Here is a 19,137-nt window from a genome sequence, read left to right as displayed (position 1 = left end):
TTTGAAAGAAGCCTTCCTTTTCTTAGAAATCGCGCTTGCTAACTATCAACAAACATTACAACAGATGAAGACAGCAGAAGAAGAAGAAGGAGAGGAAGAAGCCATCTTTAATGAATTTCAGAATTTAACCAAGAAAGAAGGAAGAGGGAAAGGAAGAGAAATGAAGGACTTAAGATTTAAAAAAACATTTAAGAAGGGGAAAAATAAGGTGCAAAATCAATATAATGATAGTAAACAAAAGGAAAAGGAGCACAACAGAGAAGGGAAGCCAGTAAGGCAGAGGCTAGAAGAAGGGGGTAGAAAGGTTTGGTGGGGGAAGAAAGGAAGGAAAATGGTGGAGAAAAGCCACAAAGTTTTGAAACTAGACGGAAAAAAGGAATCTTTTTAGGGATAAAGGGTAAAGTATAAATTCTTTAAAAAAGATTTTGCAAGGTACATAAGATGACATTGTAGCATTGTATTAGAAATAGAAAACTAAAATGGTTTAAGAGTTGATAAGAGATTAAAATGTTGAAATGTTTAGTAATGATTGATTTTAAATTTAATAATATTAAAGGGAAGGTTTAGAATATTGAGTTTTAATTAAAGAGCTTAATAAGATTATGGTATTGATGTTATTATAAAATTTTTATTATAGCATTTGTTTTTGGAAAAGACAATGGGAATGTTATAAGATTCAACATTTAGATTTACTGTTTAACTATGTATTTAATTATTTTGGATTTACTATCTAGATAGAATGTACCAAGCAGAATCGGATTGGGTACTGGGTGTTATTTTAAATGTTAATTTGATTAATTTAGAGGGGAGATAGAAAGGCATCACACTCTGATTAGTGATTTCAGGAGAAATTCTTTTTTTTTTTATTAGAAAGGAACGAGACAAAGGGACAATAAAGAATGGACAAAAGATACAAATGTAATGACTCAAATTAAGATGGATTAATTAAGATAGAATTAAGAAGCGTGAAATGTGTGGAGAAGTTAATATAGAAGACTTAGAATGGTAAATAAAATAAGTAATGACATGTACGATGAGCATGAATATAATTGAAGTTCATGAAGAGAGAGATATCTGGGGCCAAGTTACTTTCCTAAAAGATTTTTTTTTTTTTATGTTCTGTGTGTTGTGTGTTTATGTTTCTGGGAGAATTAATAAAACCTTGCAGAAATATAGAATGAGAATAATGGTAACCAAGTCAGAAAGAAATAGATGAAACAATAATAATGAAATTGAATAAGAGTAAAGAGAAGTAAAGAGAAACTGGATAAGAGGTTTTTGTATGCTTATATGGAAATGGTTTAAAATAGAATTATAGTGTATAAAATAAGGTTTTATCTGACTTGTTAAATTTATAATGGAAAAAGGTTTAAGTATGTAATGGTTAATGATGATTTGTTTGTTTCTGAAAAATTAATAAAACTTGTTTTTTAAAAAAAACGGAATAGGGTGATATCCAGCTTCTAGACGGTCAAACAAATGGCAGAAATAGAATAATGGAATAACAGAGTTGAAAGGGAACTTGGAGGTCTTCCAGTCTGACCCCCTGCTCAAACAAGAGGCCCTAAACCATTCAGGACAAGTGACTCTCCAGGCTCTTCTAAAATGCTTCCAGTGATGGAGCCCCCACAACTTCTGAAGGGAAGCCATTCCTCTCATTAATTGTCCTCCCTGTCAGGAAATTTCTCCTCAGTTCTAGGTTGCTTCTCTCCTTGCGTAGTTTCCACCCATGGCTTCTTGTCCTGCCCTCAGGTGCTTTGGAGAATAGCTTGACTGCCTCTTCTTTGTGGCAGCCCCTGAGATATTGGAACGTATCATGTCACCCCCGGTCCTTCTTTTCATCAAACCTGAAATGCCCAATTCCTACAACTGTTCTTCATAGATTTTAGCCTCCAGGCTCCTAATTATCTGCATTATCTGCACTTTTTCCAGAGTCTCAACATCTTTTCTATATCGTGGCAACCAAAACTGGATGAAGAATTCCACGGATGGTCTTCCCAAGGCATTATAAATTGGTATTGCTTGGGGGGGGGGAAGCAGGTTTGAGGAGGGAAGTTTAAATTTAAATTTCTCTTGCACAAAATTCAGGATTCCCATTGAATAGCAATCATTCCACTTGTGAATTTGGTGCTTGCTATAAACAACAACAAAAATAAAAGGAATATTTTATTTTGCCTGGGATATCAGCATAATAATTACATTTGAATATTTCTTGTATCATGGTGACAATCAGCAATAAAAAAATTGAATTTGAATTTTATAACCTTGTAAGTTCAGTGTACATTAAGGATACTTATAAGCATATACAGAACTCTTTTAGAGGATTTTTTTTCCTTGGGTTTTATGCTGAGCCTCAGGAATTCTCGTATCAGATCATAAAATAAGGTGCAACTTCTTTCTTAGAGCAGCAACACACAGTGACCTTTTGACCTTTAAAGCAGGAAACCCTGTTAGTCTCTGATGACAATAAAACTCAGACTTCTTAGCCTCTTTTCTGACTCCTGATGCATCAGTCCAGCCACTCTCTGCATTTCCTGAAGTCGGCTGCACTTCATCCATTTTAATCAGAATTTGCCTTCAGAAAAGGGGCAACCAGATTCCTCCTGATTCTTGTACTTTAGGAATTGTGAACAAAAGGAAATCTATTTCTGGTGCTGGGGGCAAGAAACAGGGAAGGCCTAAGAGAGGATCTGAGGACATTTCATGAGGATCGGCCAACTCTTGTGATGGGATTCTGTAGTTTCCATCCCCTGAAGTCAGTTCTGTGCTCTGGTCCCTGCAGCTGCACCAGCCTCAAACACTGGAAAAACCAATGGATGAAAGCTCAGGTATGCTCACACCTGGACACATCTGGGGCCAGATTCCTCTCCCACCACCTCCCAGCCTGCCAAAGAGCCCAGCCTTCCCCTCCCTGCAGCCTCTCACCTTTCAGGGCCAGGTCCAGAGGCTCCGGCAGGCCGTCGTGCTCCACGTGGCACCGATAGCGGCCCCTCTCTTTGGGGTCGATCCGGATGCTGAGCCAGCAGTGGTAGGTCCCATCCGCATTGGGGGCCACAGGCGCATGTAAGGTCTTCTTCTCCCAGACCTCCCCGTCCCTCGTCCAGAAGGCATCGATCTCCCTGGGGTAGAAGCCATCCAGGCGGCAGACGTGCGTCTCCATCCCATCCTCCACCTCTGTCTTGCCTCTCACCAGCGTCACCCCTGGGGGCTCTGCAGAAACAGCACCCCCAGAATTAACTCTGAGCTCCTCCAGAGCTTGGAAGGGGGGTGAGAAATGTGGAAGGGCAGGAAAATTTCCCACCATTTAGTTGCAACCCCAGGATTTATACTTCACACCTGCAGCATCTCCAAGAGTTTCAGGAAATGCTCCAAATCTGGAAAATGCTCAACCACAAGAACTCTTGATTTTCCCAAATTGAGGGTCCAAGGAAATTCCTCTCTGACTGCTTTGAACTCTGACTGATCTTGGGCTGCTCCCTTCAAGGGAGGGAGAGTGGAGATGGTCTTTTAAGTTCCCTTTCAAGACAACCACAACACAGAAGTTGCTCCATACTTCTTGGTTCCTCTTCTTCTCCCCTGAATCTGAGGCTGCTCCAGGCCTCTTTCCAAGGGACACAACCACAATGTTATGAGCAAGAGAGCCAGAATCAAAGCAAAAAGGGGCTCAGGGCTTTTGGAATTTCTCACTGATCTATTTGGAAAACAGATTTTGTCTCTCAAAAGTGGGGGGAGGGCAGAGGGAGGTGATGCCAGCGGAAGAGAGAGAAGGTCCTCCCTGGCAGGGAGGGGCTGTTGGCAATCTGAGGGGGTGGATTCCCCATTGATCCTAATCTCAACCAGCTGATCTTGGAGGGATCAAAGAGCCAAGAGGGGAGGGTGGTCTAGATGCTGAATTAATAACAAATGACAGGAAAAGGTTATAATGTGATCCCCCTGTGGGGTGAGGGGGTGTTCCTGAAGGTGGGGAGGGGGCCGTTTTGAGGAAAGACTCGCTAAGTCAGAATTGAGGGAGTCTGTTCGAGGTTTAAGAGAAAGATCTACAAAAACTATGGGGGTTCCCCCCACCCTCACCCATGGGCTTCTTTGCCCAAGTGGGGGCTCTGATGATGTCTTAGGAAGGGCAGAAGAGGAGCCCCCACAGTGGTGGATATGGGAGGTGCCCCAATCAGGTGCAACACTGGGAGGGAGCCCCCTGTGGGATGTGGGGGGAAGGAGAGTTCATGGGGGGAAATTAGGGGAGCCCATCACTCTTGACTACAGTTTGGCTAATGGGGGTTTCACTGAATAGCCCCAAATGGTTGCCTCATTGTGGGCAGTGAACAGGACACCCTGAAGGGCTTTTCCTGCCAGGGAGAGGCTGCATTTCCTGGTCCACTGAATGGCTGCCTGGCAATGGGAACCAAACAGGGCTTCCCGTGTCCTGCAAGAGGGGCTGGAAGGGGAGGAGGAGGATTCCCACCAGGGCAAACAGGCTCCAGACAAGGGACCCAAAGGGACTGAATGTGTGAGAGAAATCCGGCCATAAAGGAGGAAAGTCCAGCCTGGATCCAGATGCTCACCTGTCCTCAGCAGCGTCTCATTCCCGTAGGACAGGTACTCCTCTAGGCACTCAATGCAGATTTCCTCCAGGTAGGACTTAACTCTCTTATTCCATCCTGGAATACCGTCCCATGTCCTCTGGGTGATCTGGGCCTGGGGGACGGGAGCCACCCAGGTGAGGGTCTCCTTGTCGAAGGTGAGGAAGGTCCTCCCGTTAAAGCCATACTGTAGAAACCCTCCTTTGCTCCCGTCTCTCCGTAGCTCACAGCCATACATCTGCTGTATTATGTGAGGGCCTGAAATGGGGGACAAGATGATGGTTTGGGGAGTCCTCAAGATAGGCAGAGACACGCCCTTCTCCCCTCCCTCGACCTCCCTCCCTGCATTTCCCCCCCAGGATGGAGCCCCTGAACCTCCCCAGGAAAAGGAGAAGCTGGAAAAGACAGCAAAGGATCCCAGGGAGACCCCGAAAAGGGGGAGTCACAGAAGAAACGGAGGGACGGAGACATTTCCATCTTTCCTTCTGCCATTCCTCTGCAGGGGAGACTCTTGGGGGAAAAGGAAGGGATCACAGAGAGGGAAAAAAGTTGCCTGAATCTGCGGCTGCTAAGAGGGACTGAGAATCTCATGACCTCAATGAGGATCTGATCGATCTGCAAAAAAGCTTGCAGGGATCCCTCTGACCATAAATCTTGGTCGACATCCACAAATAAAACCATGTCACAAGGGCTGCTTCCCACTTTGGGCTAACCAAAAACAAACCATGGCTTAGTGCAAAGTGGGAATGAAGCCTTGAAGGGCCACAAAGGAATATTTTCCTCAGCCACAGAAGCAAGTGGCCAGTCTGATCTGGACACCCAAAGGGTTATTGACCTTTGAAGTGAGATTGAAGCTTACGGGCTCTGCAAGGCCCTGGAGAAGATGTTTCAACTTCAAGTGACCAGATTCTTGGATTTAAAAGAAAACCCAATGCTTGAAAAAAAAATGGAAATCCTGAAATGTTTCTACTTCTGTTTGGCCTTGAGAGTGAGGAAGGATGCCAGAAACTCTCAAATCTAAGGGGAAACCACCTGCAAGTAGAATTGAACTAAACTGACCAGTCCTTTCCCTCCCTTTCCACACACAGGAATGACGGGTGAGGGATCCTTTCTCTGCATTTTCTGCTCAGCCTGAGAACTTCATTCCTTTGGAGGAAGAGGAAGATCCTTGTGAGCTGAAGTCTCATCCTGCCCTCGAGAGGAGATTCCCTGATCTCCCCATGGGAAAAATAGTTCTGGATTTCTGCCCAAGAAGAATCTCCTGCCTTCACAGGAAGGCACTGAACATCTGGCAGCAGTTTTCAACTTCTGAGAACAATTTCTTATTATAGTCTTATTTCAGAAGCATCAAAAGCAAAGATAGAAATTGTCTTATTTCAGTCGAAGACGAAACCTGTGTCTGTTCCTCTTTCAAGTTTGCCATAGAATTAAATATTTGTGCTGCAAAAAGAAAGCACAGGGGTCACATTAAAAAGACAAGCTTCATTTTTTTATTATTAGTAAAAGAACACTATTAATGCAAATCTACAGGTCTACGCATGAAACAATTTCAGCCTATTCTTGAACCTGGAGGTTTAGGGCTTCCCTGAGGCCTGAAAAATAGTTTAAGGGTCAAAAGGTTGAGGAAGGTTGCTTTGGAGGGGCTAAAATATATTTATAACTGCCATGAAGAAAATCAGAAATCACTTCTTTATTTTTTTTCTTTATTTTCTTCAATTGTTTCCTTTTCTTGTACTTTTTAATTTTTCTTTGATTTCTTTCTTTGATTTCTTTCTTTTATCTCCTTTATGTAACTTTCTATTAGTTTTTATTTTTTTTCAAAAGGTTTAATACAAATTTTATAAAAAATTTAAAGGGAAACAGGACATCAGCGATCATTAAAATGGTACTGAAAACCCAGAGAGGCTAATGTCACAAAGCCTTAGTGTAAATCAAGGATGCCACCACATCTGGAATATTCTCTGCAGTTTCTGCTCAAAAGACCCCAGAAAAGGACCGGAGGGAGCTGGGGAAGGTCCAGAGGAGGCAACTCAGGCGATGGGAGGGTGGAAGGAGCGTCCCTTTGAGGAAAGGTTGGGACCTTTGGGGCTCTTTAGCCTGGAAAGGAGGCTCCTCTCCACTCTGGCCACTCTCCTTCCTCCTTCCTCCACCAGGGGGAGCCCTCTGGGTCCAGCTCTGCTCCCCTGGGAGGCCAGCAGGGGGCCTGGATCCTGGGGGATCCTGGGGGATCAGGGGCAGGATTTGCAGAGCTCTGGGGTCTCCCTGGAGGGGGGGAAAGGAAAGGGGGAAAGAAAGGGGGGCTGCACCTCCTTGGGGTGAAAGGAGGGAAAATGGCTGATGTTTGTAGAGAAGGTTTTCCTCAACCAAAAGCAGCCAATCGTTACATACAGATTTCATTGCATCCATTTCCTAAATAATCTTCCTTGAAGATGAATCTTGTCCCCACCAAAGATAGCAGAATGGGGGGGATGCTGAAGAAGGCCTCCCCCCAAGGCAGCCCCACCAAGAGGGCAGTGCAGGAGTTCAGCCTGAGGGACCAAGGATGGGAAGCCATGATGGCTCTGAGCAACTCAGAAAGGGCCCCAAATGGAGGATCCTTTCTTTTCTATCTTTCCCCATCAAGATTGGGAGCATCCTGGCCCTGAGCTCCCCTCGCAAAGAGCCCCCCACGCCATTTGGGCTTCCTGGCCTCTCCTTCCAACTGGAGGATGAGAAGAGGCTCCTGGCGTTTGGGCCCCACTCATCCTGCAAAAAGGGAGAGAAGGAAAGAGATCTAGTCTCCCCAGGTGGATCTCCGTTTGATCCCTCATTTCTCTGAGGTGGAAACAGACAGAAGGATGAGGACCTGTTTCCCCCAGGATCTCCTTAGGATCCACTTCCTTTTTTGGAGTGGGATCTGTGATTCCCTTCCTCCCCCACAGCAGGAGATCCACTAAGGTCAGGACCCTCCATCTTCAATGGTGGGGAGGAGAGATTTCGATCTCTTTTTACCTCAGTTTATATCAATATCAGTATCGACCTTCAGATAGATAGATGGACAAATTTAGACATGTTTTTATTAACTGCAGTTGGAAAAAAATGTCAGTTACGGAGAGAAGGACAATCTTATATTGATTTTTAAACAAGAACAAATATAAAAAAAGACTTTTTAAAAGGTTTGCAGGCAGCCTTTCCCTTTGAAGGGACCCCCCTTTCTCCCCCCTCTGATTCCTGGGGAGAGGTATATGGGCCCGGAGGAGCCACCAGACCCATCACTCACCTTCACTCTGATTGTAGTGACACTCCAGGCCATCTCTGAATGCCTTATTAGCGCTATGTAATATCTTGTTGTTTCTCTCCCAGTACTGGAGATCCTTCTTCCCCACCTTCTGAATACAGGAGACTCGAGGCTGCTCCTCCCGGCTGTTGCTCTTGTAGGAATTGATGTGATTATCCACAAACCCCAGAGACACAAAGTGGGGCAGCCTCTGACCGGGCTTCCAGATGCCGGTGGCCAAATACTTCAGGTAGTGGGAGGAGGCGCCTGGAAGGGACCCAGAGGGGCAGAGTTAGGGGGCTTCTGCTCGGGGACCCTGATTCTGTGGGGCACAGCTGGCCCGCTGTTCAGTTCTGGAAGGAAGAAGAGATCGGGGGGCAGAGATGGAAGGAGGAAATGGAGGGGGAGATGATGGAAGAGAAAGGAAAAGCAGAGGGTGGAAAGAGGGAAAGACCAAAAGGAGCATCTTCTGGAGGGCCCAAAGGGTTGGAGGGCAGGAAGGTTGGGGGAGAGAGAGGAAGGGAAGGGAAGGGAAGGGAAGGGAAAGCAGGGCCAGAGAGAGACCAGGATCCCCAAACTTTATGTCCTCTCCTCCAATTGTGTCCTCTCCCCTTCCAACAAGGCTTCACTCAACCCCCCCTTCTGCATTGCTCAGTCTCTGCCCCATGGAGGCTGCAGTTAAACATTACCAAATATGGCCATAGAGTGGAGTCAGCTAACAACTCCACTCATTGGCCCAGCCACTGGCGGGAGAAATAAAGTCCCATCAGTGGCTGAAGCCTTGGACAGCGCCAGCTACGCTAGCGCCTGCCACGGCTGAGCGGCTTTTTACGTAAACGTCAATAAAGACATAATTACGGTTCCTGCTGTGTCCTGCCTCTTATTCCCATGGACCCATCTAACACTGGCGACGAAGGTGGGATTCTGAGCAGCAGAGAGAACAAATGACACCTCGTGGACTTCGGATGCCATTTTCCTGGCCTTCGCAACGACCGCAACTCCACCGACTGACATGGCACAATGTTCGACCAACCTGGCACACCGCCTGATGGCTATTCCCCACGACCCGGCGAAAGAGAAATGGTCATCCTACATGGGCCGATTCAACCTACACCTGGAAGTCAACAGACTCCAAGCAGCCCCCAATGTACAGAAGAAAGCATTGTTTCTGACCTACTGCGACATCGAGATCTATGAGATGGCAGATGGCCTGGTCACAGACGACCTGCAGACTGTGTCCTGGGATGAGCTCCAATGGGCACTCAAGGGACATTACGGCCCCTCTCCCTCCTACCTGGCAAGTCGATATGACTTTTATACATGGAGCCAGGGAGAGGGGGGAGATGATAAAAGCATTTGTAGTAGATTTGCGGAGGATAGCGAAAAACTGCAGGTTCCCAGACCCTGAAGGGATGATCAGAGATCGAATCATCCTGGGAACGAAGGACCCCGCACTTCAAAAGAAACTCTTGGCCCGAGAGAACATCTCCTTCAAAGAGGTCATCGATGAGGCACGAGCCGCAGAGTCCTCCAACAACTCGGCAGCGCGTATCAGAGGGACGGGGAAGGTCCATGCAATGGCAACCGATCGTCATCCCAACCACAGCGAATCCGCCTCTGAAGCAAGCGAAGATGATGACGGAGACGTGCACAAGCTAAAGCCAGGCGGGAAGCCCGGGAACAGAGAATGTGGGGGTTGTGGTGGAAACCACCAGCGGTCGGCATGCCGATTTAAAAATACCATCTGCCAAAGATGTGAGGCAACATGGCCGTCAAGGGGGGAAGGCGAAAGACCCCTGGCAGGAAATTTAAAAGAAGACGCTAGGGAGGAAGAAGCCCATTTCACCTTCTTTGGCTAGTGCAGACCCAGGTGAGACACGCCGATGCCTATGAGGCCAACAAGGTAATGGCCACAGTCTCCATCGAGGGCAAGCTTTGCCGCATGGAAGTGGACTCGGGGTCCTACATATCCATGATATCGTGGGACACCCTCAAAAGACTCCAGCCAAAGCTACAGCGAGACCAGCTGGAACCACAGACGATCATACTTAGAGACTACAAGGGCAGCCGCATTCCCATGCTGGGCCGGAAAGCAGTACACATAAAATATGGCAAATTTCAAGGGACACTGTCACTTACAATAGTAGACTGGAATTTGCCAAGCCTACTTGGAAGGGAATGGTTCCAGCCACTAAAGATCACCGCCATCAGCATGCATGCAGCAGAAACCACCCCAGGGGCAGCAGACATCGCGGAACTGGAATTCAACGAACTAGGAATTCAGCGATGTCTTCAATGACAACCTAGGCAAGTATACAGGGACCCCTATTTCATTTAATTTAGACCCCAACATCGCCCCGATTCGCCTCAAGCTGCGATGAGTTCCGTTTGCCCTCCGGCCCAAAGTCAAAGAGCAATTAGATAAGTTAATTGCCCAAGGGGTCCTCGAGTCAGTGGACCACGCCAAATGGGAGACCCCAATTGTCATCCCAGTTAAACCAGACGAATCTATCAGGATTTGTGCTGACTATAAAACAACCCTGAATAAGGCCCTCCAGCAAAGTGCCTACCCTGTGTCAGTAGTACAGCACCTACTGCACTCCCTGGGCAGAGGGACAATATTTGCCAAATTAGATCTGGCCCAGGCCTATCAGCAACTGCCCGTCAATGAGGCAACAGCTGAGGCACAGACCATCGTCACCCACCAGGGCACTTTTAAATGTAAGCGGCTGCAGTTCGGAGTAAGCATAGCCCCCGGCCTGTTCCAGAGTATGATGGAAAGGCTGCTGCACAATATCCCAGGGATAATATGTGATCATCTCAGCCAGTAACCGAGAATAACTAATGGAGTGGTTAAAGACAGTGCTGGGGAGATTCCAAGAAGCGGGACTGAAATTAAAAAGGAATAAATGCCACATAGCCATCCCCCAAGTGGAATTTCTGGGTTTCCTGATAGACGCAGCAGGCATCCGACCCACCAACGGAAAGCTGAAAGCAATACAGGAAGCCCCTACCACCCAAACCAAAGCTGAACTGCAAGCCTTCCTGGGATTGCTCAACTTTTATAATGTCTGTCTACCTCAGAAAGCAACGATTGCAGAACTGCTCCACAGACTGCTCGATAAGACCACCAGCTGGGATTTCCGGTTTGTCAGCTTCGCGAGCGACAGGGATTTGCGACTCTGCGCGATCCCTGCTGCGCTAGCCATTTTTGGTGCTCCGATCCGGACGGGTTTGGAGCTAAGGCTGCCCTGCAGGGGTGGCTGAAGATAGGGGGGATCCGGAGAGGGGTTTGGGGGTGTTGCAGACCCCCTTCCCGGCCGGCAGAACCCCCTTTTCCCAAGACGGTGCAGCGGCGGTCTGCAATGGCCGCCACAAAGAAGCTGGCAGCCGGGTAAGAATGCGCAGGAGGAAGAGGAGAAAGCTTTTGAAAAGAGAAAGTTTTTTTTGGTTCCCAGGACTCTAAGACATATTTAACATAATTCCTGGAAATTATGGTTTTTTGAATGATACCTTCCAGAAGAGAAAATAAGCGGCAATTTGGAGGTGCTGAAAGGAAAGTTTATTCTCCTTCCCTACGGAATTAACAAGTGGATATTAAGAAACCTGTCTTTTTCAGGTAAAAACTGGCTTTATGTGATAAGTGGGAAGGGAGAGGACTAAAAATATATTTATATGTTAAGATTTTGTTGGAGGAGATGCCTTAAGGATTTGAAGACTGAAATATATTGCAATAAGGCTTTAAAATACAGATTTGGACTTTTTTTTTTTTTGATTGATACTACCCCAGGAAGAGAAAGTGAGAACTTTGCCTTGGCTTGGATTGATTGATGACTTTGGGATTGTTCTATTTTTTTTGAAATATCTTGGTTGTTGCAAGAAGAAAGAAGGGGGAAAAAAAGAAAAGAAAAGATTTATAATGGCTTTTTCTGCTGAGGAACTGAGAAAAGAATATGAGCAAACAAAAAAAATGGCAAAGATGGTGTGAAAGAAGCCTTCTTTTTTTTAGAAATGGCGCTTGCTAACTATCAACAAACATTACAACAGATGGAGGCAGCAGAAGAAGAAGAAGGAGAAGAAGAAGCCATCTTTAATGAATTTCAGAATTTAACTAAGGAAGAAGGAAGAGGGAAAGGAAGGAAAATGAAGGACTTAAGATTTAAAAAAACACTCAAGAAAGGGAAAAATAAGGTGCAAAATCAATTATAATGATAGTAAACAAAAGGGAAAGGGAACACAACAGAGAAGGGAAGCCAGTAAGGCAGAGGCTAGAAGAAGGAGGGGTAGAAAGGTCTGGTGGGGGAAGAAAGGAAGGGAAAAGGTGGAGAAAAGCCACAAAGTTTTGAAATTAGATGGGAAAAAAGGAATCTTTTTTAGGGACAAAGGGTAAAGTATAATTTCTTTAAAAAAGATTTTGCAAGGTACATAAGATAGTATTGGTATTAGAAATAGAAAATTAGAATGGTTTAAGAGTTAATAAGAGATTAAAATGTTGAAATGTTTAGTAATGATTGATTTTAAAATTTAATAAAATATTAAAGGGAATGTTTAGAATATTGAGTTTTAATTAAAGAGTTTAATATGACTATGGTATTGATGTTATTATAAAATTTTTATTGTAGCATTTGTCTTTGGAAAAGGCAATGGGAATGTTATAAGATTCAATATTTAGATCTATTGTTTAACTATGTATTTAATCATTTTGGATTTATTATTTTTTGTTTATTGAAAAAAAATAGTAGATAGAATGTACCAAGCAGAATCAGATTGGGTATTAGGTGTTATTTTAAATGTTAATTTGATTAATTTAGGGGGAAGATAGAAAGGCATCATACTCTGATTAGTGATTTCAGGAGAAATTCTTTTTTTTATTATTATTATAAGGAACGAGACAAAGGGATAATAAAGAATGGACAAAAGATACAAATATAATGACTCAAATTAAGATGGATTAATTAAGATAGAATTAAGAAGAGTGAAATGTGTGGAGAAGCTAATATAGAAGACATAGAATGGTAAATAAAATAAGTAATGACATGTAAGATGAGCATGAATATAATTGAAGTCCATGAAGAGAGAGATACCTGGGGCCAAGTTACTTTCCTAAAAGATTTTTTTTTATGTTTTGTGTGTTGTGTGTTTATGTTTCTGGGAGAATTAATAAAACCTTGCAGAAATATAGAATGAGAATAATGGTAACCAAGTCAGAAAGAAATAGATGAAATAATAATAGTGAAATTGAATAAGAGTAAAGAGAAGTAAAGAACTGGATAAGAGGTATTTGTATGCTCATATGGAAATGGTTTAAAATAGAATTATATTGTATAAAATAAGGTTTTATTTGACTTGTAAAATTTATAATGGAAAAAGGTTTAAGTATGTAATGGTTAATGATGATTTGTTTGTCTTTAAAAATTAATAAAACTTGTTTTTTTTTTTAAAAAAAAAAAAAAGACCACCAGCTGGACCTGGGGACAACGCGAGGCAGACGCATTCAGAAAAATAAAAGACATCCTGTCATCCAACAGCATACTCATGCAATATAGCGAGACACTGCCATTGACACTTACATGCGACGCCTCCCCCCTATGGCATTGGAGCAGTCCTAAGCCACAAACTACCCAACGGGACGGAAGCACCCCTCGCATACTATTCAAAAACACTGTCCAAAACACAAAGGAATTATAGTCAAATTGACAAGGAAGCTCTTGCCGCAGTAGCAGGGGTCAAACGCTTCCATGAATACCTGTATGGAAGACAATTCGACCTCATCACTGACCACAAACTTCTGCTGGGCATCCTGGCAGGTGATAAACCCACACCGAACATCCTATCGCCCAGGATGTTAAGATGGACTGTGTTCATGGCCGCTTATAGCTACCGTCTAATTCACCAGCCAGGGAAAGACATTGCAAATGCTAATGCATTGAGCCACTGCCCTCTTCCAGATATCGTCAAAGTCCCAGCACCCTCCACCACAGTACTTCTAATAGAAGAAATGCAGCCTGGACTGATGACGTCTACAGAAATCGCCAGACTCACAGCGTGCGACAAAACCATGGCACGGATTTTGAACTGGGTGTGGAGGAGATGGCCGGAATCGATAGAAGGGGACAAATTCAAAGCATATAAACACAGGCAGGCTGAACTATCCATACTCAAGGGCTGTATACTATGGGGAGAGAGTGGTCATCCCACCCCCACTATGGAAAAAGGTCCTGACAGTTCTTCATGAGGGCCACCCAGGGATAGTCCGCATGAAGGCCCTAGCCAGAAGCTATATGTGGTGGCCGGAGCTGGACAAAGAAATAGAGGCCTGGGTTGCCACCTGCACGCCCTGTGTCAAGAGACTCGGCCTGCACCTCCAGCAGCCAGTCCAAGGAAGTGGGAGACACCTACAGCCCCATGGGCCCGTATACATGTCGACTTCGCTGGGCCCTATCAGGGGCAAACATTCCTCATAGTGATCGATGCGTACTCCAAATGGCTAGAAGTAATCAGAATGACTTCTACCACCACCGAAGCGATCATAAGAACTCTTCAGAAACTATTCTCTACCCATGGACTACTGGGTAAAGGGAACTGGCAGGAAAGGATCGACTGAATGCTGCTGGCCCAACACATTACACCCCATTCAACAACACACCGCAGCCCAGCAGAACTCTTAATGGGCCAAAAACTCCAATCAACGCTAGACAAGAGTACACCCGAACTACAGTCCTGAAACCCCAATAGACTCCACCGGAAAGTGTAGGAACTTTTCCATAGGGGACCTGGTCTACGCACACAGGAGGACCTATATGGGTACCCGCGAAAGTCACCGCAATCACTGGACCCAGATCCTATCGAGTCAAGACAGAGGAAGGAAAACAGTGAGAAAGGCACATAGGCCAAATCAGAGGCTGAATCCCAACTGCAAACAACCAACCTGAAAGCCAATGCAAATCGAAACAACCCATGGCAAAGGCCCTACCTACAGAACCCAGAACAAGGACTGACGAGCTAACCACAAACCTGAACAGAATGCAGGGACACCTACCTTGCGAAGAGGAAGTCCCGTGAAGTACATCTGAGGCCTCAGGCTCAACAGTCCCTCCAAAGTGCCTTCTAAGTGCTATTCTGTTATTCTGACACCTTTCCCAGGACCTCTACTCAGAATTTGGCACCCTCAGTTTTCCTGCCTGAGCAGGAGGTTGGACTAGAAGACTTCCATAGTCCCTTTCAACTCTGCTAAACGCACCTGTATTTATGCTCTGGACTATTGACATGTAAACCCTGAAAAATACCTGGGCAAAAGAAAGGCAATAAAATCACTCTAGGTGTAGGGACAGTGTAAAATATTAATATATGATAAATAATGGAACAATTAAAAATAATAGCACAGTGTTCTCTCTCCCCCTCTTCCTTCTTTTCTTTCTCTTTCTCCCTGTTCCTCTTTCCTTCTTTCTCTCCCTTCCTCTTTCTTTCTTGCTCTTTCTTTCTTTCTTTCTTTCTTTCTTTCTTTCTTTCTTTCTTTTTCTTTCTTTCTTTCTTTCTTTCTTTCTTTCTTTCTTTCTTTCTTTCTTTCTTTCTTCCAATTTTTCTTTCTCTTTCTTTTTTCCTCTTTATTTTTCTCCCTTCCTCTTTCTTTCTTGCTCTTTCTTCCTTTCTTGCTCTTTCCTTCTGGCCCTTCCTCCCTTTCTTCCTTTCCTTCCTTGCTCTTTCTTCCTTTCTTGCTCTTTCCTTCTGGCCCTTCCTCCCTTCCTTCATTCCTTCCCTTCCTTCCTTGACTCACACACACACACCTTTTCTGGGAAGAACTTATTGGGCAAACTCCAGAGCAGCGAGCGACGGGACAATGAAGAAAGTAGCAGTCCCGGAACATCCATCTGCCCTCCCTTTCAAAGCACATGGGTGGCGGTGGCAGTGGCGGATTGGGGTGCGCCGAAAGGCAAGGATAAAGCGAACGGAAAGCCTATCTGTTTGCTTTCTCTGCTGCGCTGGGGCTGAGGGGGCAGTGGTGGCTGGTGGGGGTGCCCCGAAAGGGAGGCCGGGAATTCCTGGGGCTGATTCCCATAGCCGCACTGTGGCTGCCACTGCTCCCCCCTTGACTGGCCCAAAAAAGACGCCCCCACCTTGGTCTCCTCCCACCCAGAAAGTCCTGGGTGGTGGGGCAGCGGCCCAGAAAGGCCCTGGGCAGTGGGGGGGAGGCCCAGAAAGGCCCTGGGGGTGGGCGAGGGCCTAGCGCGACGCAGGCTTACCTGTGACCTGGGCAGGCAGATCATGGCTTCTCAGTTGGGGTGCAGGCACCATGTGGGGAAGTCAGGTTAGGCAAGCCACGAGGGCCCAGCATGCCACATAAGAAGGGAGTAGTGACTGGGCGGGGAAAGTGGCAGGTGGGCAAGCTGCGCGAGCATCAGGTGGTTGGGGCAACTGAGCGACTGGGGAATCGATTCGGGGGCGTGGCCAGCCAGAAGTCGCTACCAGTTCCACAACCCATGCCAAATTCTTGCTACCGGGTTGCCAGAACCGGTGCGAACTGGCTGAATACTACCTCTGCACAGGATCCTTAAGGGAAACCCAATTACTTGCCTGGGGGATATTGGGAGGCAAAGGGGGAAGGAAAGGGAGCAGCAATGAAGCCTTCCGGATCTTCCTCTTCCCCCCTCACGTCCCAGAGTTCAGGCATCTGAACAGAAATTGGTTTTGAACCCAGGAGTCAGTGGGGCTCAACCCCATACCTTGAGCTGTGGTGGTCCAGTGGTTAGAATGCAGCATTGCAGGCTAATTCTGCCCACAGCCAGAAGTCTGATCTTGAGTGGTTCAAGGTCGATTCAGCCTTCCGTCCTTCCGAGGTCGGTAAACTGAGGACCCAGAATGGTTGGAGATTGATTCTGTAAACCGCTTATAGAGGGCTGTAAAGCACTGTAATGTAGTATACAGATAGTCCTCTACTTACAAAAGTTCATTTAGTGACTGTTTGACGTTACAGCGACACTGATTTCCAGTGGCGCTTCCGTTGACGACGGACAGACTGCGATTGTGCGTGGCTCGGGTCCGTGTTTCCCTTGTCGGAAGGGTCCCTATGGGACCAGTGTCATCCTGACTCACCTCGGAGGGGTGGGCGAAGAGGGGAGACCGCCAGCTGGGTCGAGGGGAGCCGCATCTCCCCTCCCTGGCTAGGTGTTACTCCCCTGGAAGACAAGGAGAAATGGAAGCCTAAAATGGCTGCCCTGAAGACGGAAAGCTGCTGGGATTTAAGTTTTGTGTTGGAGCGGTGGAGTGGTGAGCGTCGTGCAACCAGATAAAAGAACTTGATTTTTTTTTCTTAATAACTCTGAGTGTCCTTGCGTAAGAGTAACACAGCGGCTAACAGAAAAAAAAGAGGAAAATATAAAGTAAACAAAATTGGTTCATAAAAAGCCACAATGAAACTAGAGACTAAACTTTGAATGATATAAATTGGCATTAACTAGGCATTGGATTAAATGCTGGACTTGCCTGGAATTGGTCAATATTAAGAAAATTAATTGTGGAAATGGTTGGAAATTATCGTTTAATATAACTAAAAGAGAAAAGAACTTTAAAAAGTGAAAAGTGATACAGAGCGCCATCTAATGGTCAAAGATTTTTTTCCTATAAAATTATATGGAAAATTACTGGACTTATAACTTTATGAAAGAAAAGACAAATAAATTAATAAAAACCCCGGAAATTTTGAAAAAAGGGGGATAAATTCTACCAAGAGGATATACAAATACAATTTCCTGGGACTGTTGTGTGTTGATTGTGACAAAGAGACAGAAGGATTAACAAAAGAAATAAAAAACAAAGGAATGTTGAAAGAAAGAAGGGAACTATTGGAAATATTGGAAAAGAAAATAATGGCGATGGTTGAAGAACAAAGAAATTCCAGTGAGGCGGAGTTAAAGGAAGAAGAGCCTCAGACAGACATGGAGAACAAGAGACAATGCCAAAAGACACTAAAAGAATTAAAACTATGATATACTGTCGAATAGGGGCTTCCTAGACAACGCGTCTGCTAGTAGATTTTTTTCCCCCTGGGAGGTCCTTCAATTGGAAATTGAACCTTTTGAAGTATTGAACCCATCTAACTTGTGTAGGAGAGAGTTTCCTGGGTGTTTTTAGAGCTTCTAAGTTTTTATGGTCTCTCCACACTTCGAATGGAATGGCACTGCCCTCTAAAAATTGTCTCCAAGTTTGTAAAGCCCAACAAACCGCATAAGCTTCTTTTTCCCATACAACCCACCTTTTTTCAGTGTCTGTGAGTTTTTGGGACGTATATGCACAGGGTTGCAGATCTCCATTATCATTTTTCTGGAGTAGAACTGCTGCCACTGCTACGTCGCTAGCGTCTGCTTGCACTATAAAAGGCAATGCTGGGTCAGAGTGTTTTAGAATGGGTTCCTGTGCGAAATGCCTTTTTAACCATTCAAAAGCTTGTTGGCATTCTAGAGTCCATTTAAGGGGCTGTCCGGGTTTTGCCTTGGTTGCCCCCCCCCCCCCCGACTCCCGGTTTTCAATAATTCTGTTATTGGTAATGCAATTTCTGCAAATGAGGAGATAAATTGCCAGTAGAAGTTTGCAAATCCCAGGAAGCTTTGCAGCTGTTTGCGATTCTTTGGGGGTTGCCAATCCAGGACAGCTTTCACTTTGACTGGATCCATTTCTATCCCCTGAGCTGAAATGCGGTAGCCAAGATAATCCAAAGACTCTTTATGGAATTCGCATTTGGATAGCTTCACATACAGTTTTGCCTCTAACTGTCTTTTTAATACTTTTCTCACTAACTTGATGTGCTCTTCTAGAATTTCATTGTAAATGAGAAGGTCAGCCAAGTAGACCAGGACCCCTTTATACAAATATTGATGTGAGACTCCATTTACGAGCTGCATGAAGACTCCTGGGGCTCCTTGTAACCCAAATGGGATTATTCTGAACTGAAAACTGCCTAAGGGGTTGTTGAAAGCAGTCTTCCATTCATCTCCTTCTTTGATGCGGATTCCGTAATAGGCTTCACAGAGATCTAATTTGGTAGACACTTTCCCTTTCGCTAAGTGTTCTAACATGTCTTTCATGAGTGGTAGGGGGGGTATGTGTTGTGAATACTCATGCAATTTAGCCCCTTGAAATCAATACAAAGATGAAAACCACTACCCCCCATCTTTTTTTTCTTTAAATAGTACAGGGGCAGCCACTCTGGATTTTGTAAGTTGGATGAAGCCTCTGGCTAGGTTTGTGTCTATGTAGTCTCGTAGCTCCTTCATTTCCTTAGGAGTCATGGAGTACATTTGGGGTTTTGGT

At 45.2% G+C, this 19,137-nt stretch overlaps 3 protein-coding genes across 11 annotated transcripts in view; 1 reads left to right on the top strand and 2 right to left on the bottom strand.

Annotated features, from left to right (window-relative positions):
- LOC113428608 (major histocompatibility complex class I-related protein 1-like) overlaps positions 1–19,137 on the top strand; it is a 684,789-nt gene that overhangs the window by 157,841 nt on the left and 507,811 nt on the right. The window lies entirely within an intron of this gene.
- Positions 1–19,137, bottom strand: part of LOC113431589 (major histocompatibility complex class I-related protein 1-like) — a 76,618-nt gene that overhangs the window by 3,167 nt on the left and 54,314 nt on the right. The window lies entirely within an intron of this gene.
- Positions 1–19,137, bottom strand: part of LOC113428433 (major histocompatibility complex class I-related protein 1-like) — a 103,141-nt gene that overhangs the window by 81,817 nt on the left and 2,187 nt on the right. For 2 of the 3 annotated variants that reach the window (XM_087953908.1, XM_087953909.1), the window contains exons 2-4: positions 7,837–8,100; positions 4,560–4,835; positions 2,926–3,210 (exon numbers count right to left, since the gene is read on the bottom strand). In XM_087953908.1, coding sequence (XP_087810034.1) covers positions 2,926–3,210; positions 4,560–4,835; positions 7,837–8,100 — 825 coding nt within the window. Of the gene's footprint in view, positions 1–2,694; positions 2,801–2,925; positions 3,211–4,559; positions 4,836–7,836; positions 8,101–19,137 lie in introns of those variants that run through there. The other variant, XM_087953910.1, reaches the window with a different exon arrangement.

This window comes from Notechis scutatus, chromosome 2, assembly GCF_049901735.1.
Source record: "Notechis scutatus isolate UNSWTSFEM ecotype Mainland chromosome 2, rNotScu1.2, whole genome shotgun sequence".
Lineage (NCBI taxonomy): Eukaryota > Metazoa > Chordata > Lepidosauria > Squamata > Elapidae > Notechis > Notechis scutatus.
The sequence above is the reverse complement of the archived record's forward strand: the minus strand, read 5'-3'. Positions and strand labels throughout refer to the sequence as shown.